This window comes from Pelodiscus sinensis, chromosome 2, assembly GCF_052426305.1.
Source record: "Pelodiscus sinensis isolate ZL-2025 chromosome 2, ASM5242630v1, whole genome shotgun sequence".
In the NCBI taxonomy this organism is placed as follows: Eukaryota; Metazoa; Chordata; order Testudines; family Trionychidae; genus Pelodiscus; species Pelodiscus sinensis.
The window spans coordinates 72,121,415-72,145,521 of NC_143053.1; the positions used below are offsets into that span (position 1 = coordinate 72,121,415).

At 44.0% G+C, this 24,107-nt stretch overlaps 1 protein-coding gene across 1 annotated transcript in view; it reads right to left on the minus strand.

Annotated features, from left to right (window-relative positions):
• Positions 1-24,107, minus strand: part of SPIDR (scaffold protein involved in DNA repair) — a 353,411-nt gene that overhangs the window by 323,358 nt on the left and 5,946 nt on the right. The window contains exons 2-4 of the mRNA XM_075920729.2: positions 13,715-13,870; positions 11,610-11,688; positions 8,390-8,575 (exon numbers count right to left, since the gene is read on the minus strand). Of these exons, the coding sequence (XP_075776844.2) occupies positions 8,390-8,575; positions 11,610-11,688; positions 13,715-13,870 (421 nt within the window). The remainder of the gene's footprint in view (positions 1-8,389; positions 8,576-11,609; positions 11,689-13,714; positions 13,871-24,107) is intronic.

The window sequence follows — 24,107 nt, forward strand, 5'->3', positions numbered from 1 at the left end:
AGAGCACCCTTCCCAGTTCTGGTAGGATAAGACACAGAACACACAGGTTAATACCAGGTCCAATCATGCCTCCAACTCACCCCTTCTTTCTTCCAGTTTCTCCTGAAAATAGGCCTCTTCTCTACATTTATGGAACCCAGTTTTGTCTCAAAGAAGCATTAAAGACAGATGACAAAAATACAACTGAATATATGAACACAGAAGTATCCAGTTGCATGTTAATTAACACCATGCTTTTTATTACAGTCCTGTTCCTAGCCTACCTTTCAGCTGTACATTGGATATTTAAGCCGTTATCCTGCAAAGAAATAATATTTATGAAAACATGGAATCTAAATTACTTTAATGGGACTGCCTTAAACAAACAGAGGAGTCTGCTCATATTGATCCCATTTCAAAATCTTGTGATGTCGGAGGGGCTCTGAATTGGTGCAGTGCTCTACCTTGCCCTGCACAATAAAATTACAGGATCAGGATCTAAAAGCAGATCTAGATTAGAAGTGCTACAGCAGCAGAGCAGCTAAATTACTCAACATTATATACACTTGCTATACCAATGGAAGGAGGTTTTCTGTCACTGCAGTTATCTACCCCTCCAAGAGGAAGTAACTAGGTCAACAGAAGAATTCTTCTGTTAACCTAATGGTGTCTACACCAGAAATTACTTGGTCTTAACTATGTCGCTCAGGGTATGCATATTTCATACCCTTAAGGGACATACTTTAGTTAATTTATGTTTTAGGTCTAGACTTGGGCATAAAGCCATAAACTCCTGAGGAGAGAGATTTTTTTTTAAATGTGCTTTGCAAGCAAGACACTTTTAGCTCCATTCAAGAAAGTATAGACAAAATGGAAAGAGAAGAGAGACACTGTCTGTGAGGCAAGTCCATATGACGTTTTAAATCTGAGGGAGGGTCAAAAAGAAGTATAGTTAGAACAAGTAAGCAGTGTGGAAGTGATTGAAGTTTAAAATTATATGAATACACTTTCAAGAATGTGAGAGAAAACAGGCTGAGGCAGGAACATTCTGTTCTTGCTGATGTCTGGAGACAGAGCTAGAGAAGAACATCAAGAACCAAAGGAAGTTACTACAAGATTATGTACCTAATGGTACCTGACCCCAAACAGACTAAAGTCAGCTCATAGAACTGGTAAGTAAACCAATTTGTGGGGGAAAATAGGTCTTCTAGTGCTCTTGGTTGCACAAGATAATTTCCCCTCAAAACTATGCAGGAAATAAAAGACGATGTCACTCACTTTGTGCAGCCACTGTGGTCCTTTGAGATGTGTCCCCTACCATGGATGCTCCATCTGAGGTGTGTGTGCACACCTCTCAAGCCTTTGATCAGGGATTTTCCATTATAAGAGTCTTCCATTATAAGGGATTTTCCATTATAAGAGCAGTTTATCCTCCATGCATGCTCTATAAAACTTTCTGCCATGTTCCAAGCACATACAGCGCTCCACAGGTGAGCTTCTCTATGTGTCCAATAAGAACAGTCCAAAGAAGAAGGGAAGGAAGCCAGGTGGTCGTGTAGCCATAGAGACATCTCAAAAAAACCCCACAATTACTGCACAAACTGAGGGCAGCCTTTTCTTATTCTACAAGTAGTTTCTCTATGGTGACTTCAAAGCAGTATCCTCACAGGGAGCACAGTTGCAAAATCAAATCTAGTCTGCAGACAGCAAAGCAGAAACAACTGCCACATTGGCTGTAACTTGAGGGATAGCTCAGTGGTTTGAGTACTAGCCTGCTAAACCCAGGGTTGAGAGTTCAATCCTTGAGGGGGCCATTTAGGGATCTGGGGCAAATCTGTCAGTGATGGTACCTGGTCCTGCTGTGAAGGCGGGGGGCTGGACTTGATGACCTTTCAAGGTCTCTTCCAGCTCTAGGAGATAGGCATCTCCCTTTATTCATCTATCAGCACAGACCAAGACACTGTTTAGAAAAGTTATATAGAATGGCTTCTTGGGCTTCAGTGTGTATCTCAGACTTTGAAAGGTTTGTAATGCTATGGAAGTTGCTTAGGACCTGACAGACAGCACTATAATATTTTGGAGAAGCAAAGCCTCTTCCTGCACTGCAGCAAGCAGTAATGCACACAGCAATCCATTTTGATAGCCTCTTCATAGAGACTGTGGTCCCCTTTGATCATTCTGCAAAGAAGGCAGAATCTATTCTAGGTAATTTCTGAAACTGATTGATTCCTATCCATTGCACATTTAATATATGAAGAGAAGTTTCCTGCTAACATTTCTGTAGTTTATGAAAAAATACCAGTTGATAAGCAGACTGGTTAAGCTAGAAATCTGACAGTACCTTAGGTAAGAACTTTGGATGCAATTATAGGAACACCATGACCTTGAAAAATATTGTTAAATGAGGAGCAGGTCTGCCACCCAATTTCTTCAAGCCTGTGTGCTGACATGATCGTTACTACAAAGGCCATTTTCATAAATAAATGAAGCAAGAAGCAGGATTAAATGGAAAGCCTATAAAAAAGGCATCTAAGTACCAGGTTGAGATCCAAATAGGAGTAAGATTCTTTACCTGGAGCTAGAATCTTCAGACCCTTAAGAAATCTTGAGCATGTATGATGTGCAAAAACAGAAAACACCTCTAGTGGGGAATGAAAAGCTGATACTTCAGAGAGAGGAACTTTAATAGAGCCAATTGATAAACTTGATTTTTAAGTCCAGGAGTTAATCCAAGATAGCTGAGAGTAGAGAAGATTCAGACAGAAGGCACTGACTAACATTAGTGGTTGAATCGCTTCCATTTCTGAGTGTAATTCAAATGGACTTCCTTCCATTGTTCAATAATACTTGTATTCCTGTTGAGCAAAATGAATTTTAATCCTGTGAACCATCTAGGAGCCATGCTTGAAGATGCCCAGTTGGGGTGAAGCACATGGCCCATGCCTTTGGACAGATGAGAGGTTGCCAGAAGTTTGAACACCAGTTGGAGACATCTGTGAAGCAGGCAAGGATATCATGCTTACCTTACTCAGGTCAGTACTATGAAGATAACCCTGGCTTTGTCCACCTTGTTTACCACTCTTAGAATTTAGGGATGCTAGCGTGTAGTCGAGTGGAGTAGAGTATTGACTACTCACTTCGCACCAGCCCTTGGGGGCGAAAAACAGGAGTCGGTACTGGGGGGAGCTGGCTTAAAAGCCAGCTTTCTCCAGCACCATCTCTGCAGTGCTGCCTGCCCACTGCCTCTATCACTCTATCAGAATATGTCTATACTACAATTCCCCCCCCCCCCCCCGGAAAAACAGCTGTTTTTCCAAAAAAAATTCAATTACATCCACACTGCAATTGCATTCTTTCGAAAGAAAATCAAGAGAACAGAGGGGGTTTTCCAGCATTGGTCATCCTCTTTCTACAAGGAAGAAGCCTTTTTCCGAAAGAGCTCTTTCGGAAAAAGGCATGTGTGGATGGGGAAGAGGGAGTTCTTTCAGAAGAGGAGGAAAGAGGAAAAAGCACAGATGCTCTGATGGCCACTCCATCCATAGTAATCACAGCTTAAATGAGAGAACATCTGATGTGTGGACGCTATCTGTCGAAAAAAATAGATCACTTTTTCGATGCACTTTGGCAGTGTGGATTCTCTCTTTCAGAAGAAGGCAGCCAGTGCACGCGGAGTTGGGTGTGAGATACCACGAAGGTCGTAGCTGCCATGAGGCCAAGAAGTTGTAGGCAGTCCTTAGCTGTAGTTTGTGCAGAAAAATAAACTGTTGTGGCCAGCGTTTGAATGGTGAGGACTCTTCTGTGAAGTAGGCAGGCTTGTGCCGCCATGGAATCCAGGCAGTCCCTGATGAATTGTATCATCTAGGAAGGGTGAAGAGGTAACTTTCTAGTTTATTCAAAGGCCCAATTTTTGAAAGCACTGTATGGTTACTGCAATCAAGTATGCAGATTCTGTCTGAGATGTGGCCTTGAGAAGACAGTTGTCGAGATAAGGGAGTATGATTATTCCCATGTAGTGAAGATGTGCAGTGACCATGGCAAACACCCCAAAGAAAATTCGAGGGGCCTCAGATAGGCCGAAAGGTAGGACCCGATATTGGTAGTGGTCTGGGCCTACCGTGAATCTTAGGAATCCCCTGTGAGCAGATGTCGCAGGTATGTCTTTCCTCCCCCATCCTGCGGGGGGTAGAAACCCAAGGCCTGAATTTATCAGGGTCTACAGCCCTCCCCAACGTACTTCACCACAAGCTGAAATAACCCGCCAGCCTTTTAAGCAGGGAGGGAGCCTCCCCATAGAAAATGGGGCAGGATGACCCACCGCTCCCTCGGTGGGGAATCCATCCAAAATGCACTGAGTATTCTGGGGCGAGAGAGACTGCTCCTGCACCCTCTCTGGGCCACTTCCTACCTGGTCTGGCGGGGTATCTTCCCACATGTTCGCAGGGGCCTCTAATTCCCAGAGGGCTGCTTCTCCCTTGTAGACAGCCGGGAGAAGTCCCAACTGGCACTAGAGTCTCCACAGTCTACCCTCTGGGCAGCTAGCTGGTGCTGGTCAGGAGCTCCCTTCTGAAGTCCTTCCCCTCCAGCAGTCAGCCCAGACTGAGCTTCTCCCCAGGGTTTTACACCTGGGCTACAAATTGAGCATGCCCAGCAGGGTTGTGGGGGCAGGGCTCCTTTAGCCAGGGTAACCTAGCTATACCCTGTGAGTTCAATGCAGGGCTGGCTCGCCCAGCCACAGCAGGATGTACTAGAACACGAAAATAAACGCCCTGGAGGTTGACGGCTGAAAACCAGTCCAGTTGTTGCAATGCTGGGATGATGGTAGATAAAGTAACCCTGCAAAAGTGTTGCGTCATGATGAATTTGTTCAGATTGCACAAATCTAGAATTGGTCTCCAGCCTCCTGACTTGAGTTAGAAAGTAATGGGAATAGAAGCCTCTTCCCCTGTGCTGTTCTGCATGGCGTATAAAAACTAATTTGTTTGTAGGGTCTAGGCTACACACTGTGGTGTCTCCTGTAAGGTCATTGTGCAGGATGCAGGACCAGAGGAGGCATCCAGTGGCGGCCATACCATGGTGAAGCAGCCCATTGGTCATAGCAGCTTATATTGTATTGGAGGACTACAGTGCAGAGAGAAGGAAGCCTGCACACTTATCTTCATTGCTGGAAAATCACAATGGCACTGGAGACAGCACATGAAATGTCATCAGTGCCAGCAATGCATTGGTGCTGAAGAGCGGTGACTGAGCCATAGACGTAATCACAAGATTAGCATTTTGCATATACAACAATGGTGCCGCAAGGATTGGTGCCGGAGTCTGTAATGCCAATCTATACAACGTCAACAGAATGGTCAGTGCAGATGGTAACAACTGCTGGTACGGTCATAGAATCATAGATCTGGAAGAGACCTCAGGAGGTCATCAAGTCCAGCCCCCTGCCCATGGCAGTACCAATCCCAACTAAATCAACCCAGCCAGGGCTTTGTCAAGCTGAAATTTAAAAACCTCTAGGGATGGAGATTCCACCACTTCCCTAGGTAACCCATTCCAGTACTTCACTCTCCTAGTGAAATAGTTTTTCCTAATATCCAACCTAGACCTCCCCCCCACTGTAACTTGAGACCATTGCTCCTTGTTCTGCCGTCCATCACTACTGTGAACAACCTTCCTCCAAACTCTTTGGAACCTCCCCTTCAGGAAGCTGAAGGCTGCTATCAAATTACCCCCTTTCCCTACCCCCCCCCCCCCCAACCACTATCACCACCACTCTTCTCTTCTGCAGACTAAACAAACCCAAATCCCTCAGCTTCTCCTCATAGGTCATGTGCTCCAACCCCCTAATCATTTTGGTCGCTCTCTGCTGGACCCTCTCCAATGCATTCACATCCTTTCTATAGTGGGGGGCCCAGAACCTGACACAATATTCCAGACACCAGAGCCAAATAAAGGGGAATAATCACTTCTCTGGATCTGCTGGCAATGCTCCTCTTAATGCAACCTAATATGCCGTTAGCCTTCTTGGCTACAAGGGCACACTGTTGACTCATATCCAGCTTCTCATCCACTGTAATCCCCAGGTCCTTTTCTGCAGAACAGCTACTTAGCCAGTCAGTCCCCAGCCTGTAACAATGCTTGGGATTTTTCCGTTCCAAGTTCAGGACTCTATACTTGTCCTTGTTGAACCTCATCAGATGTCTTTTGGCCCAATCCTCTAATCTGTCTAGGTCACTCTGGATCCTATCCCTGCCCTCCAGTATATCTACCTCTCTCCCTAGCTTAGTGTCATCCGCAAACGTGCTGAGGGTGCAATCTGTCCACTCATCCAGGTCATTAATAAAGATGTTGAACAAAACCTGCCCTAGAACCGATCCTTGGGGCACTCCGCTAGAAACCGACCGCCAACCTGACATCCAGCCATTGATCACTACCCGTTGGGCCCAACAGTCTAGCCAACTTTCTATCCATCTTACAGTCCATTTATCCAATCCATACTTCCTTAACTTGTTGGAAAGAATATTGTGGAAGACTATATCAAAAGCTTTGCTAAAGTCAAGGTATATCACATCCACTGACTTTCCCATATCCACAGAGCCAGTTATCTCATCATAGAAGCCAATCAAATTGGTCAGGCATGACTTGCCCTTGGTGAATCCATGTTGACTATTCCTGATCACTTTCCCCTCTTCCAAGTGCTTCAAAATGGATTCCTTGAGGATCCCCTCCGTGGTTTTCCGGGGACTGAGGTAAGCCTGACTGGCCTGTAGTTCCCTGGACTGTCCTCCTTCGCTTTTTTAAAGATGGGCACTACATTTACCTTTTTCCAGTCATCCGGGATCTCTCCCGATCTCCACAGGTTTTCAAAAATAAGGGCCAATGGCTCTGCAATGACATTTGCCAACTCCTTCAGTATCCCCAGATGCATTAAATCCGGACCCATGGATTTGTGTATGTTTAGCTTTTCTAAACAGTTCCTAACCTGTTCTTTCTCCACCAACGGCCGTCCACCTCCTTCCCATATTGCATTGCCTAATGCACTAGTCTGGAAGTACCGAGTATATGGTTGGTACCACTAATCTGGTCAGTGCCAGTGGACCGAAGTTCAAGCAGGCACTGTCGGTGCAGAAATAGCTGATGGTGCAGAATGCGGTGATAGTGCAACAGCGATGGCAGTGCCGATGGTGTACATGGTGGTGCCGCTGTAGTTGTCAGCACCATTAACAGGTACCGGTGCAGCTTTTGGGCACTGCTTGGACCCTTTGTAGGTGGAAGCAGCTGCAGCAACACAATGCCTAAGTTACCCGGAGCATCGCAAGTACTGACAGGTGACCTCTGTGTCGTTGGTCTGGATAGAGACCTTTTTTTGGAAGAGGGCTCATGATGAGGCACCGAGGAACTTCTCCTTTTTGGCCTCTTTTTGCCCTACAGGAAACCTGGGGCAATTGTACCTCCACAGTTTGTTCTCCTGGGTCCATGGCAGGGTGTTCACTCTTTCCATAAGGACCAGCTTCAAACAGAGACTGCTGTACCTGCACGTCTTGGCCTTGAGTTTGACACAGTGCAGACAATCTTGGGATGAACAGTGTTCCCTTAAACACCTGATGTATTGTGAGTGTCTGTCAGAAATGGGGATTTCCTCCTTGCAGGAGCATTTAAAGCCTGGTGAACCAGACATGACCAAAAATATTTTTTTTTTCAATTTAACAACTATCACTAAGTAATTAAGAGCAATAACAATAGCTGGTTAATAACTACTAAAAACCCCTAGAGAAATGTCGAGTAAAGCAGAGAACTGCGAAGCTCCGTCTCAGGCCACGGGCAGTTGAGAAGGAACTGGAGGACTGGGTCTACGCATGCACAGTATCTACCAGTATGGCACACACTGGTTGGTGCCACGCATGTGCAGCCCCCACAGGGACTGCTTCAAAATCTCCGCTTCAGGTGCCAAGACGGTACTAAGACCAAGCATGTTTGGTAGCCGGGGGAGAAATCATGCCTTGAGTAAAAAAGCAGGCAGCAACACCACTCATTCTGTGAGGACTGAAAACTTGGGGGGCGGGGGAGTTTCACAACCCCATTAACAGCATGGACAAAGGAGTTTAGTGTGTCATCCTATAAATAGGTCATCTTATTTTATTTCAATATATTATAAATAGTTTTATTTGTATTGGATAGCTATTATCCTCAACCATTCCTTCCCCCCTTCATCCCACACTTTATACTTGTGTATAGTCCATTTTTGCTGAGTCTGTATAGGCCAATTCTGGCTCCCACAGCAGTTAGAGGGAACTTTTCCACCAATTTCAATTAGAGCGGGTTCAGAGAACCTCAAATTATTTCTCCATAAAGTATTTAAAATTCAGCAAACCCAGGATTTCTTTCAAAAAAGGATTTGCAAAACATTTCAACTCACCTTCACTACTCCTGTCCTCTAACAGTAAGTTATGACTGCTGCAAGTTTTCTGGGCTTTGGAAACATGATTCTTTTGGTTATGCAACCTTGAAATCGATTTTTTATTCTCATCACCTGACAAATCACTGCCACTAGAGCTCCATACTATGTCTGCAAGCTCCTCTGAGTTGTCAGCAGTAGAAACTCCTATCAGAGAGAATAAGATAATGTTATAATAAACAATATCAATTGAATATGAGTTTGTAATCTAGTAAATTTAAAATTAAACTTGCATTCTCTGAGCCAAAATAAATAAATCTTAACCCCCCGCCAATATCTGGTACAATTATTTGAGTACTCACACTTAATACTTTTAAAATATAAAGTGTGTATCTTCATTACAGCTCTGTGAGGACAGCATTAACATTTCCATTTACAGAAGTGGAAGATGGGGCAAAAAAGTCACTTCATTTGGTCAAAGCCAAAGAGCAAGTCAGTAGCAGAGCCAAGACTAGAAAATCCTGACACAATCCCGTTCATTCCGCTAGATCACGTCATCATTCCCAAACTCCACGTCTGCAAAGACACTTTAAATATTTAAAGCCTCAAAGCAAAATCAGTTCTTAGTTTTTCTGCGTAAATTACTTTGTGTACTTAATAAAAAAAAAGCCAACAACGTGTCCCCATTAATTGTAACAAAAAAAAATTAAGATGCAGAACTTTAGCGCCTTTCATTGTCATAATAAAACCAGAAAACACAAACTGTTCAGGAGTAACTAAGAACACATTATCCATCTTAATTCACAGACTACTACTGAAATCAACATGTGTTTTTCAGATAAAGTAAAGAAACTGATATGCGTTACAAAACACCTTTTACTTTTTTATTTCTTAACACGTCTAAAGGAAGAGGATTATATTTAAGTAATACAATGTATTTGCAGGCACAAGCAAATGAGATATCTTATTTCTGTCAACTTTGAAAGAAGTCTGACTTCTCATTCTGAAGAGTCCAGTTGTTGAATACTGGGCAGTGGATTAGAGATGTAAACAACTAGTCAACTAATAAGCATAAGCTTATTGGACAGTCAACTAGACCCTCAGCTAGTCACTTCTCCCTTCCCCCCCTCCCTGCTGCCTCAATCAGAGGCAACAAGCGGGGGGAGAAGGAGCCAGTTTAAAAGCTGGTTTCCCCAGTACTGTCTCCATGGGGGTCAGGGGAAGCAGAGGCTAGCAGGGACCAGATACAAGCTGGGAAACAGCTGATTCTCGGCTTGCGCCCAGCTTCAGAGGCTATGCCTCTGCTTTTTAAATGTATTAAGAGTCAACAGACTCTTAATACATTTAAAAAGCAGAAGTGTAGCGGGAAGTACCAGGAATCAGCTATACCAGCTCATACTGGGTCCCCAGTGCTGCATACCAGCCTTTTAAGTGTATGAAGAACCTTCCAGTTCTTAATACATTAGGGCTGTGTCTAGACTGCATCCCTTTTCCGTAAATGGGATGCAAATTAGACACATCGCAATTGCAAATGAAGTGGGGATTTAAATCCCCCCCGCTTCATTTGCATAAAAATGGCTGCCGCTTTTTTCCGGCTCGGAGCTTTGCCGGAAAAAAGCGCCAGTCTAGACGCGGATCTTTCGGAAAATAAAGCCTTTTCCGAAAGATCCCTTATTCCTTATTTTAAGAGTAATAAAGGGATCTTTCGGAAAAGGCTTTATTTTCCAAAAGATCCCCGTCTAGACTGGTGCTTTTTTCCGGCAAAGCTCCGAGCCGGAAAAAAGCGGCAGCCATGTTTATGCAAATGAAGCGGAGGGGATTTAAATCCCCGCTTCATTTGCAATTGCAATGTGTCTAATTTGCATCCCTTTTACAGAAAAGGGATGCAGTCTAGACACAGCCTAGAAGTCTGGTGCACAGCGGGGTAACTTGGTGTAAGACAGGAATCAGCTGTCCCAGATCATGGAGGAATCTCCCATGCTGCGTACCAGTCTTTTAAAAGTATTATGAGCTGGCAGGCTCTTAATACATTTAAAAGGCACAGCCACAACAGAGTTAGTGCCCATAGCTGGGAGCTAACCCCGCTGCGGCTCCCTTGCTTATCAACTAATCGATTAAACTAAATTTGACATCCCTAGTGGATGAGAATAAAGATTCACCTTTTTCTACCCCCAACTCAGATTCCTTTAAAAAAACTGGAGTAGCATAATTCTGAACTCCAAGACAAAATGTAGAAGAGATGCCCCATTATCTCTCTTATTTTTTAACTCATGAAACTCAGAGGCAGCAGAACCTCTGAGGCAGATGAAGAGACAAAGGCAGAACTGAAGGCAAAAGGGTAGAAATAAAATACCCAAAGAGAGCCTGCAAAACTTGTAGTGGGTTCAAACCTCTATGAGGAAATGCGGAAAGAGTCTAGAGCAGTAGCTTCCCTACCTTGCACTTCCAAGAATGAGGGAATTTTGATTGGAAGGGAGCCTAGGAGGTTAAGAAAGCTGAGAAGAGCAATATGAGAATGATTTTGACTAAAGAGCAGCCTCGGACACACTAACGGTACATCTAGACTAAGTTCTTTTTTCAAAAAGAGATATGCAAATTCGGCACTAATTTGCATATCTTCTTCTGAACTATGGTTTTTTTCAAAAGAACTCCCCTTTTTTGAAAGAACCCTTCTTTAAAAAATGAGGTTTCGCAAAAACACCATCTAAACGGCTTTTACTTTAGAAAAAACTGCTTTCAAAAAAGTGATTGGAAGAAGATATGAAAATTAGCATCAAATTTGCATACCTCCTTTCAGAAAAAGAACAGTCTAAATGTACCCTAACACGTGATAGGGCACTGTCAGATTTCACATATGATACGGGGTTACAGCATGTCAGTAATTAGACAGGAAACTACCAAGAAACATCATCTGGGGTGTTTCATGAAGGATGTTAGTGATTCCTCTTGCAGCACTTTACCCTCAAAGTAAACAGGATCCCAGAAAAGAGGTTAGCAGCAAAATGCTGCTGCAATGTTGTCTTCTGTGCACTGAAACCCCAACCATTCCCAGTACACTTCTTTCATCAATGGAGTGATATCACTAGCCAAGCAAGTGTAGACAAAGCCTCAGGGATCCAATCTATTTCTTCTATCATTCCCAGTATGTATAGATGCCGTAACAGGTAATAGAAAATCGTATATGGACAACACAAACGGATAGTCTCTTTTACAATGTTAATGTAAAATAACAATAGTATACCTAGTGTGCCTTCAGCAGAGGTAAGCAGTAGCCCAAGATGCTTATTAGCTCTAGAGTTCTTTTCAGAAGATTCTGATGCCTGTATGAAAAAATATAAATATATATATATTATTTGTTCTATATACACACACCCCAAATGATTAAAGGAGTAAGATAATAGTCACTGTAAAATCCAGTGCTGTACTTATAGCTTAAAACAATTCTCTTATTTATTCACATGAACACAGCAGTTCACTTTCCAGTTAGTGAGCTTTATTTTTTATTGTAAATTAAAAAGTTTTACTGATTCTGAGTAATTTCCTTGTACTCTTCCAAAGAACTACAATTTCAGAACACATAATTGCTGCTCTGGGTAAGGAAAACATCCACTCTCCCTGCCCAAAGCACGGACGTTACTTTTTCTTGGGGGTGGAAGGAGGCAGATACAGATAGACAACAATTTCATCCTAATTCCAAAGGAGGAGGGGCAAGCTGATGGATGGAAAGCATCATCCTTAACATATTCAAAGGGACAAAGGAAAGAAGCAGGCAGCTATACTGACTTTGCTCTTATCAAGTCTCGCAAATCAAGCATAAATGGACCTGGCCAGTCCTAGACTAGGAGACTCCAGAGGAAGAACCAAGTGCAAGATGACCCAGAGTTGGCAATTTAGTAAACAGCATTCCTTCATTCTCAGCCAGAATGGAACAAACATCCCAGTGAGATATTAGAGGTAAAGGTATTGAAAATGCCATTTTGAATGGGACATAAAAAATGAAATATCACCTGAAATCAGCTGTGAATTCTTCTTGAGTATTGCTATGAACTTTTAAACAGCTCCTGTATCGTATCCCAGGAACAGATTAAAATTATTTTTGGATATTATAAGTATAGTTTAGAGATGCCCGGTCTCTTTCCAGATGATAGGTACTGGCCAGGAGAAGTGTAAAATATCAGATTTATATGCAGAGCAAGTTACACTTAGAAATGAACAATTCCTAATAGTTTTGTTTTTCATTTCTGCCTACTTTGTCAACAGAACAATATGCTGTGGACACAGCTTTTATGTGGAGTTCCAAAAGGAGGAAGACAATTGACAATATAAGCAAACAGGGCAAGAAAAGATGGAAAACAGGTAACAAATGAATATTTCAACTGATGGAAATTTTGGGAGATGGATCTTATTCTATCAACAGTATGTATGTTATAAACAGTAGGTTTGTTATTTTTGGATTGTGCACAGAAAGCTAAAGTAAGGGGGTGTCAGGGCTGTTTCCCCACTCTGGCACTCCGAGTGCAGAAGGTGGAGGCCCACAAAAGACCTTAAATACATTGCCTTTATAGGCTCTGCTTACCCCACCTCAAAAAAAACCAAACACACACACCCACCACACCTCCCCAGAGTCACAGATGCACTGACTCTGGAAAGTAGGCTGCCACCATCAAGTGATTTAAACCCTGAAAAAACAGGAAGAAATACTTAAATTTCTTCCCCGGGGTACCCCAAGCTCTGCGAGAGGCAGACACACAGAGACCCCCTGTTACCTTCCAGGACACAAAAATAAAATCACTGCCTTAACAAAGGTAATTTTATTAACAAATACTTGATAAAGTATACTTGGTTGCTAGGTGTTACAGGACAGCTGAGAAAAGAACAGATCAAAACACAAAGAAACAATCTTTTTGGGCAGTAGCTTAAATATGGTGAGTGGGGGAAGGAAGGCACATGGAAATCATACAGAGAAGTTTAATCAAACAACAAAAACAAAGAAAAATACCCTGATCGCGACTAAATATACATTTTACCCTTTTTTTACTTGTACTCCCATCATGGTCCAGTCCACTTCCATGCCCCAAATTCCTTGGAGGCACGGTAGTCCTGATTACGGCATATAGCTCCCTCCAGCCTTTAACTCAGAACACACAAAAAGGAAGAAGCAGCTAGTCAAATACAAGTCAAATTTCAGTAGTCTTTCCCATTGGCATTCCTTTCTGCCCACACCCCTGCTAGCCACCTGAGTTTAACACTTTAGTCACCGGGTGCTGGCCAGCACGCTTCCTATCCATCACAAGGGGAAAAGCCTTATGATCATCAGTTTGACTCTTTAGGAAACCAGGATTTTACCTCAGGCACGGAAGTGCTCTCAAATCCATCACCACATCTAATCCATGCACTGGAAATGGAAGAAGTAGCCACTGCTGTCCCAACATTTGCTTTTCTCAACCCTAGAGGTGTCTCATCTGGAAAAGATGTACATTCAGCATCCCACACTCGTTTTCTCTACAAAGAAAATGGTAAATTAATTAAAAATAAATATGAATGGCCAATAGCTTAAGCGCAGTAAATCTGGACCACTACTTGGATTACCAAAGAACAGTAATTTCTGTTTTTTAATAAATTGGAAGGGTTCCGAAAAGAGCCATGAGAATGATTAAAGGATTAGAAAATATACTTTAAGTGTAATAGACTCTAAGAGCGCCATCTGTTTATTTTAAACAAAAGGTTAAGGTGTAATTAGTCTGCAATAGGGATGTCAACATGTAGTGAACAATATGATTAATTCATAAAACTAGGCTTATTGGTTAATCCTGTCAGGATTAAGAGGCAGAGGCAGCAAGGTGCGGGAGAGGCGGGAACCGGTGTCAGTGGGGAGCTAGCTTAAAAGTTGGCTCCTCACCCCCGAGCACCAGCTCCACCTCTCCCCCACATTGCTGCCTCTGGGTAGAGGCAGCAGCATGTGTGCGTGTGGTGGGGGGAGGTGAGGTGGCAGAGGAGGCTACTCAGTGAGATGCCTGAGTAGCCTGTCTGCAGGGAGCTTGGGCTTTCTAAATTGGCTCTCCTGGCAGGCCAGCTCCTGCCTGCCACTCCACGCTGCTGCCTCGGATACAGAGGCAGTAGTACGGGGTGACAAGGGACTCCCTAGGAGTGAGGCTGGGAGCGCAACTGGCTGCTGGCCCTGCCCCCGGGGGACTATCGAATAGTTATGTAACCACTAAATTTTGATGCGGTTACATAAATTATTCAATTACATAATATCTAACATCTCTAGTTTGCAGGTAATTACACAGGGAGCAAACATTTGATAATGGGCTCTTTGATATCTCAGACAAGCGTGTATCAAGATGCAAAGATGGATTCTGAAGCGAGACAAATTCAGACTGGAATAAGACAGTAAGGGTAAATTAACCATTGTAACAATTTAACAAGGCTCATGATGGTTTTTCCATCACTGGCCATTTCCTTTTTTTTTCCTTTTTAAGAAAGATGCTTTAGACTCAAAAGGAACTAACTATATTGGTGAAGTTCTATGGCCTTCATTATACAAGTCATGATAGATGATCACAGTGCCCCTTCTGGCCTTGGACTCTATTAATCTGCGAGATGGGAAACTGAAGTCCATGCAATCATTACAGATCCAAAAACACTTACCAAGAATAAAACATTGATCATAACATCCAAAGGAAATTTTATCACCAATAACTACCTTATAATCTGTGAGTATAAACACCACCTGTCATTTCAGCTAGACAGCATTTTCTAATTATCCTTAATAGGAATGACTAAGAGCAATACATTTCATGACTAAGTAATTGCCTCCACTGCAGGAACTGAATGAAATTCTGTATCATGCAGGCACATTATCTTAGTGATGCTTTCCCACTTTAAAAATACATGGTTAATCTACATAAATATTTCTCAGATAGTTATACAAACAGTACTAGTGGCACATGGACTGCAACTAATTGAAGTTATTACGGTGGTATGGCCATTACAGGTCATTGTTAGATATGGTACAGCAGGTTGTGAAGTTTGAGAACAGGTGGTATAAGTAGCACATAATGGCATATCCAATGTCTTCAGAATTTCACACTAGTTTAAGCAATTCATATTCCCATGAATCATTAAGAACTACTCAGATGATGGTACATATGTTTTCAGCCAGGAGCTTATTGTACTCTCCAAGTTAAAGGCAGACGTAAAATGTGCTTCATTTCAAAACTATAGGGAAAATGTTATAAATCCTACTGTTATATTATACCAAAAAAGGTCATTATAAATATATATGCAGCCTAGGTATATTAAGATATTATGTAATTGTATAGTCATGTAACCACATGAAATCTTAAGTGGTTACACAAATATTCGATAGTCTCCAGAGGCAGGGCCAACAGCCAGTGTGCTCCAGCCCCAACCCTGGAGAGCCCGCTGCCACCCTGCACTGCTGCCTCTCTATCAGAGACAGCAGCATGGGGTGGCAGGCGGGAGCTGGTCCGTGAGGGGAGCCAGTTTAAAAACCAGCTCCCCCCGCACACCAGCTGCCTGCCACCCTGCGCTGATGCCTCTGATGTGTCTGTGGAGGGTCCGAGCTCCATATGGAGAGAGGCTACTCCATGGCTGCAGCGCCTGTCCATAGAGAGTTCAGAGCCCCCACAGATGGGAGCTGCTGCTGCGAGGCAGCCTTTGTCCGTGTCGGACCCGGGCCACCATGGACAGAGGCTGCTTCGTGGCAGCCGCCCCTGCCTGCTGCTGCCGCCAGCTCCTCCCAGCACCAGCTCCTGCCTGATCCTCCCATCTCTGTAGGAGAAAGTGTGAGGGGGGAGGGGAGAGGAAGGTGGATCCACGGATCGAGCATGTGCATGGAGCCTACTTGAAAGCTCGTTTCAGTATCCTGCCTATCCCCCTCACCCTCTGCGCTGCTCTCTCTTTATCAGAGGCAGCAGCGTGGGGAGTGCGGTGGCAGGTGGATTCGGTGCTCATGGGGAACTGGCTTTTAAGCAGAGAGTAGGGATGTTAACTAGCAATTAATTTACTAGTAGAGTAGTCAATGGAATTTCCATCAACTAGCTGATAGCCACTTCCATGTTCCACCTTTGAAATATACAAGAGCCCCAGTGGGAGCTCTTATGAATTTTGAAGTTGGAATGCCACATGGAGTCCAGGGCTACTGGGAAGTCTTGCTGGCCCCAGGATCCATGTTTCACTTCCTCTTTGAAATGCACAAGAGTCCCCAGCTGATCCTGGGTTCCACGCAGCATTTCAAAGTGGCAGTGCTGCACTGAGCTCAGGGTTAGCTGGGGAGACCCTGGGCTCCCAGTGGCATGCCAGCTTTGAAATTCCAGGTACAGTCTGGGGTCAGCCGGGGTGTCCCAAGCTAACCCTGGGCTCAGTGAGGAGCTGCCGCTTTGAAGTACTCCCTTTTCTCCCTCCTCTTGCTGCCCCTATATGACAGGATAGGCAGTTTCAAACCTGGAGAACCAAGCATCACAGGAAGAAAAACAGCCAAAGGGGAAGACGCCCAAAACTACTTTTTTTAAAAAATATAAGAGTTAGATTGTTAACTAGATTAGTTTAACAACAAGACTAACTCTAATCTAACAAATTTGAAAAATATCAGGAGGGCAGCTATTGATTCCGACTGAAGCAGTTGCCGCAGAGAAGGCACTGAAGGGACGGTTAGCTATATGTGGAGAATAACCGCAGTGGTGCATGCCAGCTGCTCCATGTGCATAGCTTACCAAGGAACTGCTAAATTCTCCAACTAGAGGTACAGTGGCACCCCATATACCTAAGGGAGAGCACCCACTGGGACACTCCTCAAAGAAGAATTAATTATTTCACAACCCTTTCAAGTTGTAAATGAATATACTGGTATAATTGTTGAAAAGAAAGTTTGCCTTTGCAGTCCTGATGATTTCTGGTAATTAGCGATTAAATAGTCATCATGGGAAATCAAAAAGAAGTTATTCAAAAATTTCTGTTGCTGAAGAGAAAAATTTCTATTTTTTAAATTAAATTCTGTCTTCATGCCATCATCCCAGCAGGAACATTGCAATTTATTCATGAGTTTACACTCAACTGGATTTTTTATGCCAGATTAAAAACAAAAGCCAAGAAGGATTTGTAAAACAGAATTTTTAATCCATTTCCATTACTGTGTTTATTGGATTTCATATAAAACTAGAGAAAGAGATACACAGCTTGCTATTAAAATTTCTTGCTCACATTGTCCTTGAACTCATAGTAAAGTTTCTTGGCACAGAGAAATCAGATGCTTCCATCTGATGTGTAGCACAGGGGGAAGAAAATAAAAATTCAATGGAGAAGAAAGCTGTAAGAGCAGAATAATAGGGCAATGGTGATAGAATCGATATTTTATAGTTGAGTCAGGAGTTGTGTGCTAAAATGAGATGTGGAGTAAAAGCTACTTTATAAAGCACACTCCTGTCCCCAGAGAGGCAGTTTAGCTGAATGAAGAGGTCATATCTACACTAGGAAGAAGAGATGGATTTTAAAAACACGTGCATTAATACAGAGAAGGCAAGTTGCAGTTTTAACATGTTTCAGTTGACAGAAAACTTATATCTCCATGCTGATAAAAGATGCAAGACACAGCCATGTCTGGCCTTGCTCAGGTGACTCAGGGTGGGGCTCAAGGGCTGTAAAAGTACAGTACAGACATCTGGGTCTGGGACCAGGCTTTGAGACCTCTTGGGTCTCAGAGTCTAGGTCCAAAAGTTTACTAGGGATGTAAAAATGCGGTTAAAAATGTAACCATATAACCACTAAAATTAGAGTGGTTACATGTTGCAGGATCTACAGGAGAAAATTGAAATAGGCTTTATATATGTTCCAACCCCTAACGGTTAATCAGAACCATTTAACCTTTTACATTCCTAATGTTTGCACAACAATTTTGTAGTCCTACAGCCTGACCCCCTGCAAGCTCATCACCTGACCCAGACCAGGCATTGTCCTTTATTGCAATTTAGTCATACTGCTCTCTATGAATGAGTCTAAACTACATCCCTTTTTCGATAAAGGGATGTAAATTAGACATATCGAAATTGTAAATGAAGCTGGGATTTAAATTTTCTGTGTTTCATTTGTATAATGGCGGCTGAAGCTTTTTTTCGAAAAGCAGTTTTTCGGAAAAAACACACAGTCAAGATGGGGATCTTTTGACAGAAATTCTCCATTTCGAAAGAACCTGTAACCAAAAATGAGGTTTGACCACGGTTTTTTTGGGGAAAAAATAAAAACCCGCGGCAGCCATTATGCAAATGAAGCATGGAAAATTCAAATCCCAACTTTATTTACAATTTCAGTATGTCTAATTTACATCCCTTTATTGAAAAAGGGATGTAGTTTAGAAATACCCTATGGGAAGGCAGTTCCTTAATAGCTAATCATAGAATCACAGAACTGGAAAAGACTTTGAGAGGTCATCGAGTCCAGTCCCCTGCCCTCACAGCAGGACCAAGCACCATCTAAATCAGTGCTCTCCAACCTTTTTACACCCAAGATCACTTCTTAAATGTCAGAACAAGGCAAGATCTACTCCATCCTTCCCCCAAAACTCTACCCCTTCCTTGAAGCCCTGCCCTCTCTGTTCTCCTCTCCATCACTTGCTATCCCCAGCCCTTATACACTCTCAGAGTACGGCTACACTGCCGCTTTTTTTTTTTTTTTTAATTCTTCTGTAGGAAGAGGTTTTTCCAACATTTGGCCCTTTCTTTGGAAGCCTGCTTATTCCTCTTGGAACGAGATACACAGGGATTGCCGAAAGAGCATGTTTGCTCTTCCACTAAAAAAAGTGGAAGAACAAACGCATCCGTGGGCACAGAAGAGTTCTTCCCGGAAAAACTCTTATAGTCTAGCCACACCCTCACTGGGTTGAGAGAGGATGTGTGGGCTCTGGGATGGGAATGAGGGATTTGGGTGTGGGAAGCAGTGAGAGGTGCAAGCTCTGGGAGGGAATTTGGATGCACGATGCTGGCTTGTGGAGGGGGCTCCAGGCGGGGGAGTGTTGGGTTCAGGTGGCGGGTTGGGGTGCTGAGCAAGCCACAGGCTTGTAGATGAGAGGGTGCAGGAATTTGGGTTGGGTATGTGAGGGGCTCAGGGCAGGGAGGTTGGGAGTATGATGGGCTCAGAACACAGATTTGCAGTATATGGATGGTGCATGAGTGTTATGGTAGAAGACTGAGCATATGGGGGTGCAGGAACTTGGGGATATGAGAGGCTAAGGACAGGGATTCCAGTGTATGATAGGCTCAGATTTGGAGTCTGAGGAAGGGGTGCAGGAGTGTTATGATGCTGTGGCAAGATGGGGGCTTGGCCCCAACTGGGAGCTTGTCGGCAAGGATTCATTTTTAAATAAATTACGATGTCAAACACAAAAGATTTCAGCAATGTCTTTATTTATGAGAGGGATGGTGTCATGGCTCCTTCCACACTCTGGCATGCTAAATGCAGAAGTGGGGGCCAGCAAGTGTACCCCAAAGCCTTATCTACTAGGCTTTGGTATAAAACTTCCCCCAATATCTTAAAAACCTAGATCTTGGGAATAAAACTTCTGCTGCCACCACACAAATGTTGATAAAGAAATCAGGGGAAAGATAATTTGGGAAATCTCACCCCTAAAATAAAAATCAGGGCATACAATAAAAAGAAAAGACAGAACTTTTATTATTACAACAATATTCCTGTTGCAGGCATAATGACTAGATGGGAAGGTAACAAAATATACTCATGGAGAAACTCCATGGGCCTAGAACTTAGTTACAAAGAAAAGCCAAAACTTATGTCGGATCCGCACTTACGAACGGGGCTTTTCTCGCCCCGGAGCTCACAGGCGGCGGATCGCCACCCGTGTCCTCCGGGGCGAGAAAAGCTTCTCCCGGTCTCCCTGGTCTGCTAGGGGGGTCCAACAAAGCCGCTGGACCCCCCAGCAGACCAGGGACACCAGAGCAAAGCCGCCGCCTGGGCGGCTTTGCTCATTTGCCCCTGGTCTGCTGGGGGGGTCCAGCGGCTTTGCTGGACCCCCCCCCCCCCAGCAGACCAGGGGAACAGGAGCAAAGCCGCCCAGGCGGCGGGGGTCCTGCCGCCTGGGCGGCTTTGCTCCAGGGCAAACGAGCAAAGCCGCCCAGGCGGCGGCTTTGCTCGGGTGTCCCTGGTCTGCTGGGGGGGTCCAGCAGCTTTGCTGGACCCCCCCAGCAGACCAGGGGGACAGGAGCAAAGCCGCGGAGCACGCCAGCAGCGGGACAGCTCAAGCGCGCCCGGGCTGTCCCGCTGCGGGCGTGCTCCAAGGCTTTGCTCCCCGTCTCCCTGGTCTGACCAGCAGACCAGGGAGATGGGGAGCAAAGCCTCGGAGCACGCCAGCAGTGGGACAGCCGCGGCGCGCCTGGACTGTCCCGCTGCCCGCGTGCTCTGCGGCTTTGCTCCGCGTCTCCCAGGTCAGCAGACCAGGGAGACGGAGCAAAGCCGTGGAGGACTTGGGCGGTCCCGCCACCCCCGTCTCCCTGGTCTGCTGGGGGGAGGGGTACAGCTAGTGCCGCCCACCAGCAGACCAGGCTTTTCTTGCCTACCCCTGGGGTAGAGCAGCTGGGGGCTGCCGGGTTGGTCCCGCAGCGCTGCTCCGGACCAACCCAGCAGCACCCCAGCTGCTCTGCCCCAGGCGTCCTGATTCAGCCACTGCTGGTCAGTTTCAGCAGCGGCTGAATCAGGATGCCTGGGGAAGAGCAGCTGGGGTGCTGCTGGGTTGCTCCAGCAGCGCCGAGGAGCCGCGCTACTGGAGCAACCCAGCAGCACCCCAGCTGCTCTGCTCCAAGCGTCCCCAAGTCAGCCGCTGCTGAAACTGACCGGCGCTGAGTACAGGAAGCCCGAGGCAGAGTTGCTCTGCCCCAGGCTTCCTGGAATCAGTCGCTGTTCAGTTTCAGCAGCAGCTGACTTGGGGACGCCTGGGTTTCTTAAGCTGAATCTGTATGTAAGTCAGAACTGGCATACAGATTCAGCCGCGGTTGAAACTGATCCGTTTCAGCAGCGGCTGAATCTGGACGCCAGTTCCGACTTACATACAGATTCAACTTAAGAACAAACCTACAGTCCCTATCTTGTACGTAACCCGAGGACTGCCTGTAGTTGCAGGACTTCCATCCACCCCGCGAGAAACTGGTACTAGCTCCAATGTTATTGGGAGGCAGGTAGCGGTGCTTCTTGGGGGTGGGGAGAAATGGGGGGACCCCCCAAACACTACGCAATCGACTAGTCAGGCACTCCCGATCACCCAGTCGATCGCGCTCGACAGGTTGGTGACCACGGATCTAGATTATCCCTGATCAATGTCTTTCCAACCTGCTCTTAAATATCTCCAGTGGTGGAAATTCCACAACCTCCCTAGGCAATTTATTCCAGTGTTTAACTATCCTGACCGTTTGGAAGTTTTTCCTAATGTCCAACCTAAACTTCCCTTGCTGCAGTGTAAGCCCATTGCTTCTTGTCCTATGCTCAGAGGCCAAGGAGAACAACTGTACTCCCGCCTCCTTGTGACACCCTTTTAGATACTTGAAAACAACTATCATGTCCCCTCAGTTTTCTCCTTTCCAAACTAAACAAGCCCAGTTCTTTCAATCTTCCCTCATATCGCATGTTCTCTTGACCTTTAATCATTCTTGTTGCTCTTCTCTGGACCGTCTCCAATTTCTCCACATCTTTCCTGAAATGTGGTGCCCAGAACTAGACACAATACTCCTACTGAGGCCTAATCAGCACTGAGTAGAACGGAAGAATGACTTCTTGTGTCTTGCTCACAACACACCTGTTAATGCATCCCAGAATCAAGTTTGCTTTTTTTTTGCAAGTGCTATACTGTTGAGACACATTTAGCTTGTGGTTCACTATGACCCTAGATCCCTTTCTGAAGTACTCCTTCCTAGACAGTCGCTTCCCATTCTGTAGGTGAGAGACTGATTGTTCCTTCCTAAGTGGAGTACTTTGCATTTGACCTTATTGAACTTCATCCTGTTTACCTCAGACCATTTCTCCAGTTTTTCCAGATCATTTTGAATTATGACTATCGCCCAAAGCAGTTGCAACCCCTCCTAGTTTGGTATCATCTGCAAACTTAATAAGCATACGCTCTATGCTATCATCTAAATAGTTAATGCAGATATTGAACAGAACTGGTCCCAAAACAGACTCCTGCAGAATTCTACTTGTTATGTCCTTCCAGCATGACTGTGAACCATTAATAACTACTCTCTGAGAACAATTATCCAGCCAGTTATGCACACACCTTATAGTAGCCCCATCTAAATTGCATTTGCCTAGTATATTGATAAGAAGATCATGTGAGACCGTATCAAATGCCTTACTAAAATCTAGGTATAATGAGATTTAGATACATTTTGTCCTTCCTATATTAGGGTTTTAATATGTGTCTTGCTACAAGTTAGGACAATTTCTTGTAAGCTGTTACAGGTGCTGCAAAACTAAAACAATCACTAAATTAAAGGTATCTTAGGCCCTCAGAAACCTACCCACGGTATTATAGTCTAAAAGACTGGGGAATTTTAAAGTTTTGTTTCTTTCCTCCACACCCCAGTCTGATTCATATTTTTCCCTGTTTTCACCCCATTCTAAATATTTGTAACAAAACATCCTGAGGACACGTTGTTCCCACAAGAAATACAGCAGTAACAGTGAATTTTCTTATTCTTTAGTCACAAGATTGCAATAAAATTATCTTTCTCTCTGGCATGAAAATTGGACACATCAATAAGATCTTGCGTAATCTGTTGAATGTTATGCATGAAGAAACAGAACATCTGGCATGAAAAGTCGCTGAATCAGGCTCAAGAAAGCTAAATTAAAAATACTCCTAATGTGTTCCTCATGAAATAAAATTTTATTGCAGTGCAAAAATATGTTAAATATCAGTACATTGCACAGAACTTCTGAAGACAAAAAGCTGGCCTCTGAAGTCATACATAAAAAAAAGTAAAGTGCTTATGCTTGATGGCTTACTTTGATGGAAAATATTTGCTGCTTCCATTCAGGAAGGCATTAGACTTTGTCTGTGGTATTGTTCCTTCTACTGGAGTCAAAAGTTGTATTGCCATTTAAGTGGAATCATAATCAGTCCCTCTATGTAATTGATTTAGAAGCTAATCCTGTAACCATCATGCCTATAATCATTTCCAGATAAATAAATGGTCAGCCAGTCTACACGAGAAGGAACAGAAAATTCAAAAGATAAATAATGATTAAAGTAAGTGCATAGAATATAGCATGAGGCATAATGGTTGCCTACCTTTAATATAGCACACCCATTTTGTTAGTGTCATAAACAAACCCAATTCTGCACATTTTGGCTCATGTCAAGTAAATTGTTTGCAAACAATCCCACCTAAATCAACAGAACTACTTGCATACTCTCAGAGCCAAATTCTGCCACCTATATTCAACTCTGGAGTAGTATTTAACTCTGAGTTGTCTTACTAAAAAAGGTTCTAGTTCCCAATGACTGACTTGACTGTGAATCAAAGAAAGAATGACAAGATCACTCAAATGAGTATCAACTTGTTACTCTGTTATCAACCATGACATCAAGAGTTATTGAAGGCACTACTCATTGAAGTAAGAGTGGACATTGTCAAAGACCTCAGAACACCCATAGATAGCAAAAGGCTTTCAATACAGCTTTAGTATTGAATGTGCTCAACTTTTTGAAACTTGGCTA